Source organism: Oryzias latipes, chromosome 12 (assembly GCF_053564925.1).
Source record: "Oryzias latipes strain Hd-rR chromosome 12, Olatipes_Hd-rR_3.1".
NCBI classification, from domain to species: Eukaryota; Metazoa; Chordata; class Actinopteri; order Beloniformes; family Adrianichthyidae; genus Oryzias; species Oryzias latipes.
The window spans coordinates 24,332,604-24,348,913 of record NC_136248.1 but is presented as its reverse complement, the minus strand read 5'-3'; the positions used below and the strand labels follow the sequence as shown (position 1 = coordinate 24,348,913).

At 39.4% G+C, this 16,310-nt stretch overlaps 1 protein-coding gene across 1 annotated transcript in view; it reads right to left on the bottom strand.

Moving 5' to 3' along the window:
* loxhd1a (lipoxygenase homology PLAT domains 1a) overlaps window positions 1–16,310 on the bottom strand; it is a 42,725-nt gene extending 26,415 nt beyond the window's left edge. The window contains exons 1-13 of the mRNA XM_078956145.1: window positions 14,971–16,310; window positions 9,466–9,580; window positions 6,759–6,839; window positions 4,965–5,149; window positions 3,514–3,612; window positions 2,834–2,982; window positions 2,625–2,748; window positions 2,279–2,529; window positions 2,066–2,201; window positions 1,800–1,960; window positions 1,595–1,681; window positions 333–468; window positions 96–250 (exon numbers count right to left, since the gene is read on the bottom strand). Of these exons, the coding sequence (XP_078812271.1) occupies window positions 96–250; window positions 333–468; window positions 1,595–1,681; window positions 1,800–1,960; window positions 2,066–2,201; window positions 2,279–2,529; window positions 2,625–2,748; window positions 2,834–2,982; window positions 3,514–3,612; window positions 4,965–5,149; window positions 6,759–6,839; window positions 9,466–9,580; window positions 14,971–15,682 (2,391 nt within the window). The 5' untranslated portion in view covers window positions 15,683–16,310. The remainder of the gene's footprint in view (window positions 1–95; window positions 251–332; window positions 469–1,594; window positions 1,682–1,799; window positions 1,961–2,065; window positions 2,202–2,278; window positions 2,530–2,624; window positions 2,749–2,833; window positions 2,983–3,513; window positions 3,613–4,964; window positions 5,150–6,758; window positions 6,840–9,465; window positions 9,581–14,970) is intronic.

The window sequence follows — 16,310 nt, the reverse complement described above, 5'->3', positions numbered from 1 at the left end:
ATAATATGGAAGAATCTGAGTAAAGATGCCTGCAGAACATTTGCACAACAAAATGTACATCTTTTTGTGTTCAGTTAAAATTAAAATTCACCCACGTTTCCCTTCTCAAATTTGTTGACGTTGTTTTTGCTCATATACATGAGGCGCTCGCCTGTGTCCCCCAGGTCACCAATTACATTGAGGAAGACGCTGGCGTCGGTGCCGCTGCCACTGACGGTTCCTGTGCAGATGGTGACGCGGTACTTTATCACTGAGGGAAGAAACAGAAAAAGACCACATCCGTTGTCAACTACATTCACGTCTCAATGACTGCTCTGTTTGAAAGGACCTACAAGGAAGCGGCTCGTCGATGAAAGCTCCTGTGGCTGGAAGTTCCCTGACAATCTCATTGTCGTCTTCATTGATGTCCAGCCAGCGACCACATTCAAAAGAATATTTTTCCATCGTCAGTGTCTTGAGCAAAGTCACCTGCAGAAATTGGTAGACTTGTGGATTAACAATGTTTAGGACTTTCCTTTTTAAATAAACAACAGCAGCATATTACATGTGCAAAGAAAGCTGCAACTCTCTGAATAATAAAGCTTCCTTGCTGACATAGATGTGAAACATCTTTTTTTGTTTCATACATGACACTTTTTCTCTCTTACTATGTTATTAGATCGAGAAGATATAGAATCATTGGACCATTGAAGTTGAAAACTGCTGGTCATGGAAGCATTGGAGAAAAAACTAACTTTCGGGAGAAACTGACAATAAAGGTTTTCATTCTTCCAGGTGACTGGGCATGTCAAGTCATCTTTCTTGACATGTTTCACCATTCATTCAAGTGGTGGAGATGAGTTGGTAAATATGTCAAAAGCAATCAATTTGACATTTTTTTTGACACGTTTACAGGAAAAAAAATCTTCACAGAGTCGACAATCTTCACAGACGACAAGGCTCCGTGTGCTGGTTTAAAGAAAAACTTTTAATTGCTGTCTAAATAACTCTTCTAATCTCCTGAAACAGTTTATGCAAGTCTTTGAATTGAAACAGGAGCCTTTGGGTAAACATTTGCACCACACATTTCCAAACATTTGACTCTCTTTTTAATAGGCAGTATTCCAGGACCTGCTGTGTGTCCACACAAAAATGCAATAATTATGACACATCAAATCTGCAGTGCTGACAAAAGAGAAGACTAGGAAAAGCAATTAAGACTAAAAAGGAAAGAGGAAATGTGTAGTTATTTTATATCATTGAATTAGTGACCCTATTTAAATAATTGGCTGATGACCATGCCTTGGCTTGTTCAGCACAAGACTTGTGACTGCATGACTGTTCAGTATTGTACATGTGTATTAAGCAGTTTTATCTGAGTGAAGTCTTATTGACCATCAGTTGGTTGGGCAACGCTAAGTTTCTAAAAGTACCCATCTCTTCAAGATACAAGAGACAAGTTCTTCATCCCCTCCTCCAGTTTGATTGGGTTTTGACTGTTCTTGCTAAAAAAAAAAAACAACTTCTGGATTTAACCCTAAACATGTTTCTACTGGACTCAAACGCACAAGAAGAACTATAAAGAAAACTCACACAGAAAAAAACAGAGTCTCACCTTTGCTAAATGCCAACCAGCAAATGGATTTCTCTTCTCATGCCAGATCCTCAGTTTCAACAGTTTTCCTATGTCTGGCATTTCAATCTACACAAAATAATCAGTTGAAACATGAAAAAAACAACATCTATAGAGCTTAGCATGGATTAGAGTAACAGCTGAACAATGGACATGAATGTTCTTTGTTCAGCTTATCCAAGCTTACCACAAATTTATCAATCTGTCCTTGCTCAAAATTGTCCGAGTTGTTTTCCAGTTTGATTTCATCCGACTTGCCCCTCTCCCCGTAGATCTGCAGAAACACTTGTGCATCTGTGCCTGCCCCCTTAATATCTGAGGTCCAAATCCAAAGGGACCATGGGTATTCTTGAATGAGAACAAATACAGTGTGCTAATGAGAAGCTGCCCAAATGTATAATATGTCATTATTTTTTTGAACATTTGGGATTTTATTTGATCAAATTAACCCACTTTTCATTTTTTTCTGTCTAAGAGAGACCATCTCATACAGCTCCCTCTCAATCAGTCCATCCCCCTCATCCTCATCCAGCCACATTCCACATGGAAATGTCTGCTCGATGCCCGTGAATGGACAGTATATTACCACCTGGAAGAATGACAGCGGCTGAATGGGTAAACATCCTGTCACGAGTCACAGTGAAGCCAACAAGAAACACAAAGTACCTTCTCACAGTACCATCCAGCGCCTACGGCACCATTGTCGTGCCCGATTGTGATCCTGCTAAGAGGGCTGATCAGCTCACAGATCTCCACGTTGAAAACGTCAATCAAACCACGCTCGAAAGCACCTCCTTCGAGGAAAACCTTGCCACTGTTTTTGATGCCCTTGGCACCGTGCATGACCATGTGGATCTTCGAGTTGGTTCCTGCACCTCTGATGTCTCCAGTCATCACTTGCACATTGTACACAATTCCTATTCAGATCAACAGACTGTTATAGCTCTGTCACGTGTTTCACAAAAAAGCGTCTTGTTTTCAAAAAACTGAAATGATGCATTTTTGTTCTCACCCATGGGCTGCATAGATCCAACCAATATATCCCTCTGTATTTTGCCATCATCTTCATCCATGGCAAACCAGCGATTAACTGGGAACTCATATATTTCTTTATTCCCCATATCATCTATCATCACCTTTAGAGAATGATGCATGGTTCCCTGTCAGCATCACTTTTATTTATGGCTGCTGAACACATGTGCATGTGGTGGTTTAACTCGCCTTATCTAGAAACCATCCAGCTGATGAGCCTCTGTTGTTGTGGCCAATGGTGATTTTCTTCAGCCTCCCGAGGTTTGGAGCTTCAATTGTAAACTTGTCTTCAGACCCACGTTCAAAGTTGTCCTTGCCACTGTCCAGCCTTCTCTCTCCTGTTTGCAACAAACAAAACATTCTGATGAAAATTATTTGTTTATTTCCTATTTAAAAAGTGAATATTCTTTAATTACTAGTTTTTTTGGTCTCAAGAAATCCGACCACAAAACATGGCAATCTCCAACTGCTAAGTTTATGTACTATATCTTAACAACCGCAGCACCAAGGGGGTCTACATCTGATAATTCTAACTGCCGAAAGTTTACATATGGATGATTAATATTTTTTGCTAAATAGAATGCAGAATAAATGGGTTAACTCTAGGATGCAGACAAAAAGAGCAGCTTGGTGCCAGAGGCTAAAACAATCCTATTACCTGGGGCTGGCAATAAAGTTGGAAGGACAACCCCCCCATCCTCCTACACAGACAGCTATGAATGCATAAACTGCCCTTGAGCAAGGCAAACAAACCTGACGTGCTTGTCTGGCATAGGTTCCATGTGTCCATGTGTGTGATTCTCATGACACAAAACCGAAATACTTAGAGTGCAAAGGAAAATGAGCAGAACTGATCTCTGCCAGTGTACCTGTGTCGCCATGCTCTCCGAAGATGTTCAGAAATACGTCAGCATCGGTTCCACTTCCCTTCATGTCGGCAGTAAACACACTCACAATGTATTTATTCACTGTAAAACAGAGTAAAGGAAGTCGGTTCTGGTTTACTCATTTCCTTTTTAGTGCTCATTTTTCAAAGAAGACAGAAAATGCAAACAGAGTGGGACTGTGAGGTTTTTGAGGTGAAAATGATGAGGAGCTTGGATATGTGGGGTCGACAGTTTAGAACAGCTGAGTTGTGGTTAAATATACTTATATTACATTGTGTTATAAGGTTTGGAAAAATGAGTAGTGTTAAACAGAAAGGTGAGTATGAAGCCTTAGTCTCGTGCACCAATATAGGGAGTTGACCCATACAGGTGGTGCGGGTTTCTGGGTTGTCCAAGCTCTAATTTCCCTTGTGGTTCCTTGTAAATGGAATGAATGATTGACACATGGTGGTGATGCTATCGTTTGGTGCCCCATCCAACACTTTTAGGGATGGGCAACTCCAGGCCTCAAGGGCGGTTGTGTCTTCATGATTTTCAGAAATGCAAACCCCACTCATGATTGATTACCTGGTTCAGTGTGTGTCCAGCCAATCAGAACATGCCAAAGCAGGGTAAGTTGGAAAACATGCAGGAATCCTTCCTGCAGGCCTATAGACGCCAATCCCTGCATCTAGTCATTTGTTAGGTGCAAGTACTGGCCTCATCAACAAAAAAAACAAGTCAACTAACTCAAAATTTACCCATTTTAAAATATTTGTATCCTTTTTTTCCTTAAGTTGCAAGAAGTGGTTGGTGCCTTTATAAGTCCTTGTTGATGACCTCCAATCAGATACAATACAACCATATAATTTGCAGTTGTTCTGACCTACTTTTGCCAGTTTCTTTTGTTTTTATAAGTGTTTGTTTGGATCTATGTTTACACCACTGTACTCAAGTTAAAAATGCATAACAATAGCCACCTGTACAACAGATACAGCTCTCCTGTGCCTGTTTTCTAGCACAGTGTCTTGGCTGAGCTGCAACTGATAGGCTGCAGGTGCTAAGACATTAGATCAAATTGCAACAAAGGTCACAGTGGCTCGTTTCATCAAAGGATTACACAGAGGATGGAATTCAATGACAGCCTGGAACAGTGCAGACTATTAGGCACCATTGTTCTATGTAATCTGGGTTAAACAAAATCCGCTAATTAAGAATACAGATATGTAGTTTGTGGTGATCATATGCATTTTTGCACAAATTAAAAAGTCAATACGTTTTTAATTTTTTATTTTATTTGGCTTATGAAGGTTTTTTTAGTACAAAAATGGGCTATGATGACAATAAGAACCCCCAAATTGTTTTTTTTCATTGTCTTTTCTTAATCACTGATGTTATTAAGATCACTTAGTGGCTGTGAACCTTTGTGTCAGACTCGTACTGAAGTGACCTACATTTGGGCACATCCATGGGATTCATGCTGCCCAGCAGATCCCTGACGATCAGGTTGTCGGCCTCTTCGCGGCTCAGCCAGTTATTGCAGGCGAAATAGAAGCGCAGATGGGGACGGTTCATGTCAGTCACCACCACCCTGTCCAAAAACCAGCTGGTTCCCATCCCTGTGTTGTCGTGCTCAATCCTGGGGGGGTATCAGCAGAGTCAGAATTCAGGTGTTTGAATGACGCAACAATCAGACCTTTGTTTTCACCCATGGAAATATTACACACTTAAGTGTCACAAGTGATCAACCCCAATTTTATGACTAGTGTAAAGAGCTCTTTGGGTTTCTTCTTTGCACTTTAAAAAGCCAATATCATCACCACACTTTTAATTTTATTTTTTTCCCTTTCCTTCAACTTTTCTCATGTTAGCTGGTTATAATGTCAATCCCTAAATGAGAAATGTAAAAGGTACAGATATGTATCAAAAAAGTTAATCAAGCAACAGGATTGTTTGAAAACCAAGGTAAAAAGGTATAATATCAGTCGGAAAGTAAATAATTGGTTTCTGGAAAACCTCAGTTTTTCTTCCTGTTGTGTCTCTACTGTCTTTGCCCTTTTATGTACATGTGATGCAAGCAAAAAGATGTCCAATCACAGGCTTGCTTCTACCAAGTTGGGTCAATTAGAATGGGCTGAAGGGGAGCCTCAGCTCGGGATGTGTGTTGTGTGCACTAAACAAACAGGACTCACCCAAATAAATTATTTTGACACTTTTTTTTTAATCTACAAGGAAACAAAACTGGGTCTAAAAGATCCAGAAAGCCAGGTTTTAATGTTTGAAGCTGTTATGTCATAGACTTTTTGTTTTTCTTGCTAAAAATAAAAGATGCGAGTAAGACAAAATAATTTTGAACTACAAAATATTCAAGATGAAAAAGTGGACTCCAAAGTTTTAAAATTTTATGAAACCTGACACAAATTATTTTATGGGAGCAGATTTAATCTGTATTTCTTTTTTATTTTCATAACTCATTTCTCCTGTGTATAAAAAGCACTGATAACCCCTTAATAAACCTTGTTTTCTTTTTTTCTTCTTCTTTCCTTCTTTCACTGGGTATTATAATATTACAAATCCATTTAGGTAAAAGAATTAGATTGTATTGTATCCCAACAAAGTTAGTTGAATCTTTTATGTATCGATTTGTGGACAATCTCTAGAAATGCGCATTGAAACATGTTAGAGGGAAAGATACAAACCTCCACTTTTAATGTTGTTGTTTTTCACCTTTTGGCATATCCCATCGCCACTGCAAATCAACTTTCACTGAGTCCCACGGGTGTTTTGCCAGAGATTTCTACGCCGGATGCCCTTCCTGACACAACCCTATATTTATCTGGTCTGGGACCGGCACAAGGGGACCCAGACCCCTGTGGCTAAACAGTTAGGCAGTAGTGCAAAGGATTTATTGCCCAAGGACCCACACTGGATGAAGCTCAACGCGGACACTGGGAATCGTACCTGGTTTCCCATGCTGCTGGCCTGCACATAGCCAGAGGCCACTTAGCTGCTCCCACTCCTAATACATTTCACAATAACAACAGATGGGGATTCACTTTACAGCACTGATTAAACTCTAATGTCGGTGAGCAGAAGCTAAAGAACAGTTAGATGATGTTGTCTTTGATCTTTAACAGTGTTTACTTTTGATCCCCTGGCTAAATACATGCATAAATCCTAGCGTGCTGTCTTTATTTCACACAAGCTGGAGAATAATGCAAACCCAATTATGACGCAATACATCTTACCTCAGCTTTTTCAATGCACCCACGTTATACGTTTTGATTCGAAAAACATCGGTTTTGTTCTTCTCAAATGCAGTCCGGCTCCTGTAAATGAATCAAAGGTAAACAATATTAGAATGAGTAAGAGCAGCCTCCCTCGTGTAGTCTAAAACGATTGGCTTAGACAGGTGAAGGGAGTTAAAGGTTTAGCGGTAAATGTCTTTTCTCTGTAAAACAGAGCAGGCTCATGATACTTTAGCAGTGCAGTTATAATCTAAAATCTTCCTCAGTGGCTCTGCCACTTCATCACTCCTTCCTCTGCTGTACTCACACCCCTCACATGGATGAACCATGCACATGTTCCCATCAGCCCTCCCACTGCGAAAGAGTGTTAATCAAACCATCTTTTCCATAACAGAGCTGCCTTCAAATGTAGCCAAATTTAAGGATTGTTTGAGTATCAGTATTCATAGATGCCACAAGAAGTTAATATGAATCGACATGATTCCTATTCTTAATATGAATAACCTGGAAGAGAATATGAGAAAACATTTATGAAACCAATTCCAAACAGGTTGGGGCACTGTCAAATGCAGACCAAAACTTGACTGAAGGTTTCATGTGAGGCATTTCACCTTATTATGAATCATCTATTGTTTTCTGTTTGATGACAGCAACACAAACGCTACCACATATGGCCGTGCATGGCGTAGAAACTAAATAAAATAACGACTAGAGCACCATTTTTTTTTAAGTTAAGTGATAACTGGTCAGAGCTGGGACTAATTTAAAAAAAAAAGAAAGGCAGAAATGCTGTAAAGAAAAGATAGAAAAACCTTTATTACTCAACCTATGCCAAACTCCACAATAATGTGAACCAAATGTTGAATTTGACAGAATTTTACAGTTTGTAATATATTTTTAAAAGATGCAGAGAATTAGAGTAAATCTCTGTGAGGCAATCAGCTGAGTTTGATGCTGATTACCTGAGAAAAATGCCACAAGAACATGTTGAAAACACAGTTTTAATCAGAGTGGGTCTTTATAATGTTTTCACTCCTGTAATTTGTAGATGGTTTCCTTACATTTTCACCATTTTGTTCATCCTGTTGGGCAACATTTTGGCTTCCAGACTGAAACATCTTTAAAAGCAATTGAAGCAGGGTGTGAAGTAACCACTTTGGGGCTTGTTAAACAAGCAAGTAAGTCCCTATTCACTCTAATGTAAAATGTTCGTACCTTTCAACACAAATAAAGATTTAAAGCCTGGTTTTAAAAAAAAATTGGGGTTGATTACCCTTTAATTATGTATGTCATCTGTTTTATATATTTAAACTCAAATGTTGGCACAACTGAAGTCTCTTAAAAGGAAGATTTCGGGCTGTTTTTTTACACTTCAATTTATTTTGAAGGTTGGGTGTTGTTGTCTAGCCATGAAAAATACCCGGTTCTTCAAGAAGTATTATTGTCATCAAGCTGAAAATAGTTCTTCTTTTTTCATTAACTGATAAAATGTCTCACTTTCAAATTTTGGCATGTTTTCTATAATAATATAATTTTTGACATTTTAAAAGACTGCATTTCCTTTTGTAAGGTACATTTGACACAGTGTCCCAATGTTTAAGAATCTGTGACATTAATTTTAAAAAAAGTCAAACCAACTGCAAACTTTGGAATTCATGTAATTTAAATGTGTACAATTACACTGAATTTCCAAAGAATTGCATTTCTAATCTGCCTCGATTTTTGTTCAGGCAAATTTTCTTGTATACATAAAAAATCCTCCCTTACCCCTAATGTGTTGTGAAAAATGCATCAATCACAATACAGGCGGGATGGGACATATAATGGAGTAAGGTGAAACTCCTGAATATGCACTGTTTTCATTATATGACAAAAAGACTCATTAATGCCTCTGTGGTTTTTTTTTTTTTCATCAGCTGAGCAACCCAACAGTCACACAGCATGGATATTCTGAATGCACGGCATGTTAATGCTGAATAAAGTGAATGAATGAGACCACCACAAGGTGTAGATGACATGGTTCAGAGTGGCTGACAATAACTGGGTATATCCTTTACGCTGCACAGGTAACCCTATCTGTCAATCAATGTGGGGTAGAGATAAAAGGAGCCTGCTGCTGATAAGATCCCCTGAGAGTCATTTGATCATCTGCATAAATGACATCGTGGTCTTCTTTCATTTCTTTTCAAATAGAAAAGAAGACCGGCCATGCCACACAGTTCCTCCTTACTCCAGATATTTTGACTCAGACACTTTTGTACAGCTGTATAAGAGAGATTCCTGCTGTACAAGGAAAACTTTTTCAAATAAAACATTTTTTTGTGATATTCAAGCTTTTGTTTTTGTAACCACGCAGAAAAATAGTTTTTGGTGATCTTTGGGTTTAGCAGGACTTCTTTCTCATACAGCTTTATTTTGTGCACAATTCAACCCAACACGAGAACAGAGTTGTAACCATCCTTTGACAGATTTGGGAAATACCTCTTTTCTGTGCTGAAAAATTGGAGAAAAATAGAAAAGAGTAAAAGTTAATCACTGACTGAGAATGGCCTAAACTGGTGTTAAGTGCTGCTGAAATAAAATCATAAAACATGTTTAAAAAGATGCAAAATGATTGGGAAAAACAGTCATTAAAGCTAAAACAGGACTTAAAAGCAGCAATATTTGTTCAACAATTTTCTCTGTTTGTGAAGGGGTGTACACTCACTTGCTTGCCAGGTGAACCTTAGGAGAGACACCAAAATCTCCAAAAAGGGTGACAAAAACATTTGCGTCCGTCCCAGCTCCTTTTACATCACCTGTGACAGTGACCACCTCATACACTGAAAAAGAAAAAGGAAAAAAAGGGAAAATACGTGGCTAATTACACTAACAAGTAGATGTTTTAATATTTAGTAGCAATTCATTTCATGAACAATGACCGAAGCCTTAGTCACATCATGATGGAGCATCAAATTATCTATAAAAGTGAGTGAGCATTGTGTTTCCCTTGCTGAGCTCCAGCCAGGGAATTCTATCTGCAGTGAATCCATGTCTGGCATGATGAACTTCTCTCATATTTCAGAAGCATCATTTCATCTGACTAAAGATCTTTCAGACATTTGCCCCCAGTGTGTCTCTTTTCTGAGACTTGAGTGTCATAAACATTTCATCATTTGTACCAGTTTAAAACAGCATTTTTTAATGATAATAATTCAATGGAGAGCACAAAAAACACGGTGGAGTCTATTTTGTAGTATCTAAAGACCCTCTCTGATCATCTTTCGATCTCATATAAAAGTGTTCCTGGTGTTTTTTTATTATGATTTTGCTGTTTTTAGCCAAAAATCAAAATCATAGTTTCTGGAGAGCAGCAGGAGTTAATTAGAAATTCACCTCTGAGTTGTGGGCGGGACTGATATGGAGCAACCCCGCCCCTCTTCCCCTCATTGCTGAGAGCTTGGACAAAGGCGTGCTTTTTATGTCACAAATAAGGTTTTTTTTCAAATGGCACTTTTGTCTGCTCTTGATTCACAACGAATTGAATAAAGAGACACTCAGAAATGCAATTTGAGCTTAAGTTTCTTAATATGCTGTACGTCATCCATCATCAGAAAAATGCCACATTAACATGTTAAAAACACCAAAAACGTTATTTTCAGGCAAATCGGTCTTTAAGCAGTCATTGCAGGCAAACTGAAAGATATTTTTCTTAACTCTTTTGTGGGATCAAAGAGGTTCTGTATTACCGGCCTGATGGCAGACAGTTGAAGCAGTGATGGGGGGGAAAGAAGAAACATCAGGAATGTGGGTGGCTTTCCTCATCACTGATGTATATAAATCTTTTAACCAAGAAGAGCTGAGCTGCTGAGTTACTGGCTTGATTTATTTTTGGGGAGGTTTGCTTTGTGTTTGGAAGGGAAAGAGTGAAATCAGGAGGAAATGGTCAGAGTGGATTTGACCTGTGACCTGTTGACAAGAGTAAAAAAATATTTTTTGTTGATGTTACAATTTCTTCATCTCCTCTGCAGATGGGGAGGCCATTGTACTTTTTTTTTGTTTAAAGACATTGTTCAAAGCTAATAATTTTGCATTAGTAAGACTCCCTTAACCTAAAACCCAAGCTCCTGTTTGAAATACCTTTTTTATTTATCTTTGACAGGGCCCCAGTCAAGCAGAATTACCTACTTAGGTAATTTAACCAGATCTTCAGAGGTTAAAGGCTCTTAGAGGTCCATTCAGTGTGGAATGTTCTGCCCATAAATGAGTTTTTTACAGACACTCCCTCCAACAGGGGAGGTTAACATGGGTGTGCTCTGATGCACAGAAGTTTACATGTAAATGTAAGTAATGACTTTTTGTTTTGACATGACCTTTTTAAAGGGATAAAACGGACGTATTTATGTATTTTCCGAGCTTTGGCAGCTCTGCGCTAACATAGCTGACCCGCAACTATTGATGATGTCATCGAGTGCGAGCGATGTCCGAATACGAAGACACTACTCTTCCATAAATCTCCGTTTGGAGAGCTAAATGTAGAGGTAGGTAGGGAGAAGCCGTAATGGTAAGGGGAAGAATTTAGATTTGGCCTTATTCTTGACAAGGCTAGGGGCTGCTTTAACCATCTCTCTCTCTCTCGGCAGACACAATCTAATTCAAGACCCAGAGTCCTTTCAGGATCTTGTTTGAAGTTGACACTTGACTGAACCCTACGCCATGCGTAGGGTTTGGTTTGTTATCAAAGAAATCATAAGTTTGAGGTCTGTGCTACCTGGGAGCAACAGTGCAAGTTTAGAACACCAAAGAAGTGTCCTTTAGAGTGTTTACATTTTTGTCAGACTCCCACAACTCTTCAAACGTTTTTGCAATTATCTTTCCAGGAGATTCTGAAGTGGAGAAAAGCAGCTTTGTGCTGATATGCAACACTTTACAGTATAGTGTTTATGCACAGAAGCAGCTGATTCTGTAGCAAAGAAGACCGACTTTGGGCTGTTGTGGAATACTTTTTGCTTAACAGTGCAAAGGCGTGTCAGAATCAGGTGACCATGTAAACAGTCGAAGACTTACGGTATGTCAAAGAGCGTGTTTTTAGATGTCGCCGCCAACATCTCTAGTGTTTAAGGGTTAAAAAGCCATGTGTTGTCTCTGGCCTGGAGTCTGCTGAAAAACTAGTAATGTCTGCATGTTGCATTTTTTTTTAACTATTGATGTGCAGCTTCTTTTGTATACTGAGTATGAGTTTGTTTCATTTTAACACTGCTCCATATTTGGACTAAATGTTTGCACAAATAACTTCATTGAGGTGTGTGACAGTAGGTGCTTCACCTGTAAAAACACAATAGTTTAGCACTGGGATCTTTTTTCTGTGTTTGGAGAACACAGAAGATCCCATTTCTGAACGGTAAGCTGATTAAGAGACAGCCAACATAAAGTGCAAAGCTTGCTAGTGATCAAATTACCATTAAAGGAGACCAGGCCTCAGTGGGAAGGGCAATACCTGAAACTATTTGCTTTAAAAGAAAAGTGATGTGACAAGTAAAAAAGATGACCTTGCAATGTAAAGAAATTTTTTGCATGCAAACATTTTCACAAAATTTGAACTACATCCTTACTTCCGGGGCTCCAGGTTCTTCCCTCTGTCCATGACCTTTTGTGTCATATAAACTGGCAATACCCAGTTTTGTGTCGAAATGATTCAAGGATTGTATTTTTGTGAGCATTGTATCAATGAGTCAGGTATCTTTCAATAGAGTAAGAACATTTCATAGAAGTGACCAACCCTTTACTGGATGCTAATTCTCTAAGCAAAATGAAATTGTGTGGGTAGTAAGAATCTGGTTAATGACTGCATATAATAATCTGTAAATTAGAGAGCAACAAGCCACATAATAAATGAAACCCGGCTCTGTTAGAGCTTCACCTTTAATTCTGCACAAGACAATTCTAAAACTATGTTCACACTGCCCTCAAGCAGCCGATTCCAATGAAATATCTATGTAAATAGGTATTTCGGGGTTCTGCTTATAAAACTCTTGCGTTCACGCATCGCAATGCAAGCTTTACGGATCGATTTCGGGCTCTACATACAAAACGCTCTGCCATTGAACGTGAGTTGCAAATTAAATCAGGTCAACCTTTGACCAATCGAGGACTCCGATTTGGTGGTGACATATAGGTAGCATCATTTTTAATTCACGGAAGTGCCAACCATTTTAAATCTGATCATGGAGAAGAAATGAATATTTACAGTATGTGCCCGGCCGAAATTCTATGACACCAAGTCTTTCATACATCAGAATAGAGCTGCGAAAGAAAAGACCTGGAGCAAGATTCACAAGAATTGCACCGCTTTGACATTTGGCACAAAGCCTCTTCCAACTGTAGGTAGCAGACATGCGCTAGTAAACAGCCTCCCTGTTTGGCTGGTATGAACATCATAGGCTAAACGCAGGTTCAAGAATGAGTGTTAAGCATGTTCTTGAACGCCTGTCAAATACACGGTGTTTAACTTATGAGCAATTGTGTGCAGCCACAAAAGGTAAACCCCTGTCACTTGTCGTTGTCATAAGTAATCAAAAGACAAAACCCAACAAACAAAAGTCCAATTGGGAAATGGTATGAAGTTACTTTAAGTTGGCTTTAAAAAGACCAGTTCTTATGAACAAACCAATACATTTATTGGTGGAATAAATGTTAATTCACACCAAATGTCATCGACATTGGAAAAAGCAGCAATGTAAAAATTAAACATGAAGCTTAGTAAACCAAAGACGCTCAAAAATCAGTGAAGAGCAAGTTAACCGAAGTCAACTGACCCCTAAGGACCAAGTGATAAATAACATTTGAAGGCGTCTGAGAGACACCTCATAACCAAATCGAGAGAGCAGTCTTCTCCAGCTGAGCCTTGAGAAACTTCTTGAAGGGATGGAAACTTTCCAGATAAAGTAAAGTCAACCAGGTAGCTACAAGGTTAGTATTACTCCCACTCACTCCTACATACTTGATGCACCTTCTATTCTACTGCAATAAACAAGAGCTGACAGTCATTCCCTTGAAACTCCTTATTTAAGCAATCAATAGATACCGGAATGATCCACTCTCAGCTCTGGTTAGAGGAGGATTTGTTTGTATTTAGTTACTCTCTACTTGGTTGGACCTCCTTCCTGCTTTGTGACATGGAGGTGATCAGCTTGTGGATCTCCTCAGTTGTGATGGAAGTTCAGGTTTATCTGCACCATTGGGTCTTTGTTAATTTTAACAACAGCCCATTGATATTCTTTTGTTGCTCAGGTATGGGGAGTTTACTGGAACACAATTGAACACAGAAACTCCATGGTCACTGAAGCAGCTTCCTTTGTCAGTGTGGCCAGATGCCAAATCCTGCTGAAAAATAATATCAGCATCTCCATCCAGCATGAAAGTGCTCTAGAATTTCTTGATAGATTTCTGCATGGATATAGAATTCAGGAAGAAAGTGGCAGCACACGTCAAACCATCACTGACTGTGGAAACTTCTCGCTGGACTTTAAGCAATTTAGATTCTGTCCTTCTCTTTTCCTCTAAACTCTGAAATCTTGATTTCCAAATGAAAAACAAAGTTTACTTTCATCTGAAAGGAGGACTTTGGACCACCAGTTCTCTTTCTTCTTAACCCAAATAAGATACTTGTGATGTTGTCTCTGGTTCAGGAGTCGCTTGATATGACGAATGCCCCATTTGTAGTCCATGTCTACAGTACAGTGCGTTTTTTTATTGGCAGCAGTCCACAATCCTTCAAATTACAAGAAATATAGGCTTGACGGGTTTAAATCTATGTGTAAGGATTTAAAGTTTCATTTTTTGAATTGACTAAAACTATAAAACCTTTTCACAATGTTTTAATTCATATGTTCTACCTGTAGCACTAAGAAATAACTGGAGTATAACTGCATTCTCTCCACTGCATGCTCACTTACCTGTTGCATGACAGCTTCTAATTTGCTTTAGGAATGGCCTTCTGGCTTTCAGCCGTGTCTGGTGGTGCTTCCAGTCCCTGAAACTGGGACGGCACCCAGCACCTGTCTTCCCCCAGGCCTCTGTTTGGCTCCAACCATGTGGAACATAACTGAGCTTTCCCCCAGAACAATCACAGCAGGATTTCCCAGCATGGATGAAAAGCTGATGTCTGCTAGAGCCATTCTAGATGACAAGTGCATTTCTTAAAGATCTTTTCCAGAGGCGTTTTGTCCCTTACCTTTCTTTTTGTAGTACTCGTCCTCATATCCATCAGAGGAGTCTGTGTGATACTCTAGCAGCTCCTTTTGGTATATTGCAGCATAGTCCACTTGTTTGTTTTTGGATTTTTTGCCCTTTTTCTTTTTGTCTTCATCGCTGTCTCCAGATCCCTTCTTGCCCTTCTTCTTCTTCTTTTTCTTTGACTCTTCCTCCTCTTCTTGCTCCTCAATTAAAGGTTCTTCATCGTCCTCATTGTGTGACTTCTTCTTCTTTTTGCCGTCTTTAGACTTTTTATCCTTAGATCCCATTTCCTCCTCTTTTTCTGGATTCTCTGCAGATGACTTTTTCTTCTGGTGCCTCTTCTTCTCCTCCTGCACTCTTTCGGTCAGCTTCTCAGGTTTTTCCTTTTTGAGTTCAGCTTTTCTGTCATGATTGTCCTTTTCACCGTCATCATCTTCATCTGCAATCACATCATCTTCAGCATCATCCTCTGCTTTCTTTTTTTTCTTATTCTCTTTCCTCTTTTCTCCCACTCTTTCCTTCTTTTCTTTCTCAGGGAACTCCTGAGCCTCCGAGCTTCTGTGTTTCTTCCGGCTCTTCTCTTGTTTTGTGGTGTCCCCGCGGGTCAAACCGTTGCTCCTCTCTTTTAAATTTGGCTCGGCTTCCTCCACTTCATCATCGAGCTCTTCGGTTTCCTCCGAAGCTGTGGATTTTTTCTCTTTCGACGGCATCTTTTATTCATCCACTTCCCTGGCTTTTAGTTTCGTAAGAGCTGCCTTGAGTTTCTAATGGTGTAAGACAATTCATTTGACCCTTTGGCTGCAAAGAGGCTCTGATGTGGTCTGGTTTGCACAGGTCCTGATGCAGGACACTAACAGGAGGATGACTGCCGGATGGTCTCATACCTGGAACACCATATGAGCACATAAACCTAAAAAAAACCCTCATGAAAAATTACTGTCACCTCAACAGTCACGTGACTTGCAGGAGAAAGCCCTGTGAAAAAGGAGACTTGCACATTGAGCTTATCCTGTTCGCCTCAACGATCTCCATTATTCATGGTGTCAGGATCGCTTTACGGGCCGGGGGTGTCTCACTTCTACACGCCTTCACATCCACACAAACACATATGGACACTCACACTCTGATACACACAGCTTTACTACAACTTATCTTTGTTTGATCATAAAAAGCAGCAGTGAAGCTAAATCTGAGCATAAAACAAAGCTGATCACTCATAAATGACATCAACTTACATTTATACAGATTGGGTGAATAAAGATTCTTTTGGATCATTCACCTTTATGATTTTTAGAAACTAAAAAAAATGGCTCTGCTTTGTCAAACTGAAACATCAGC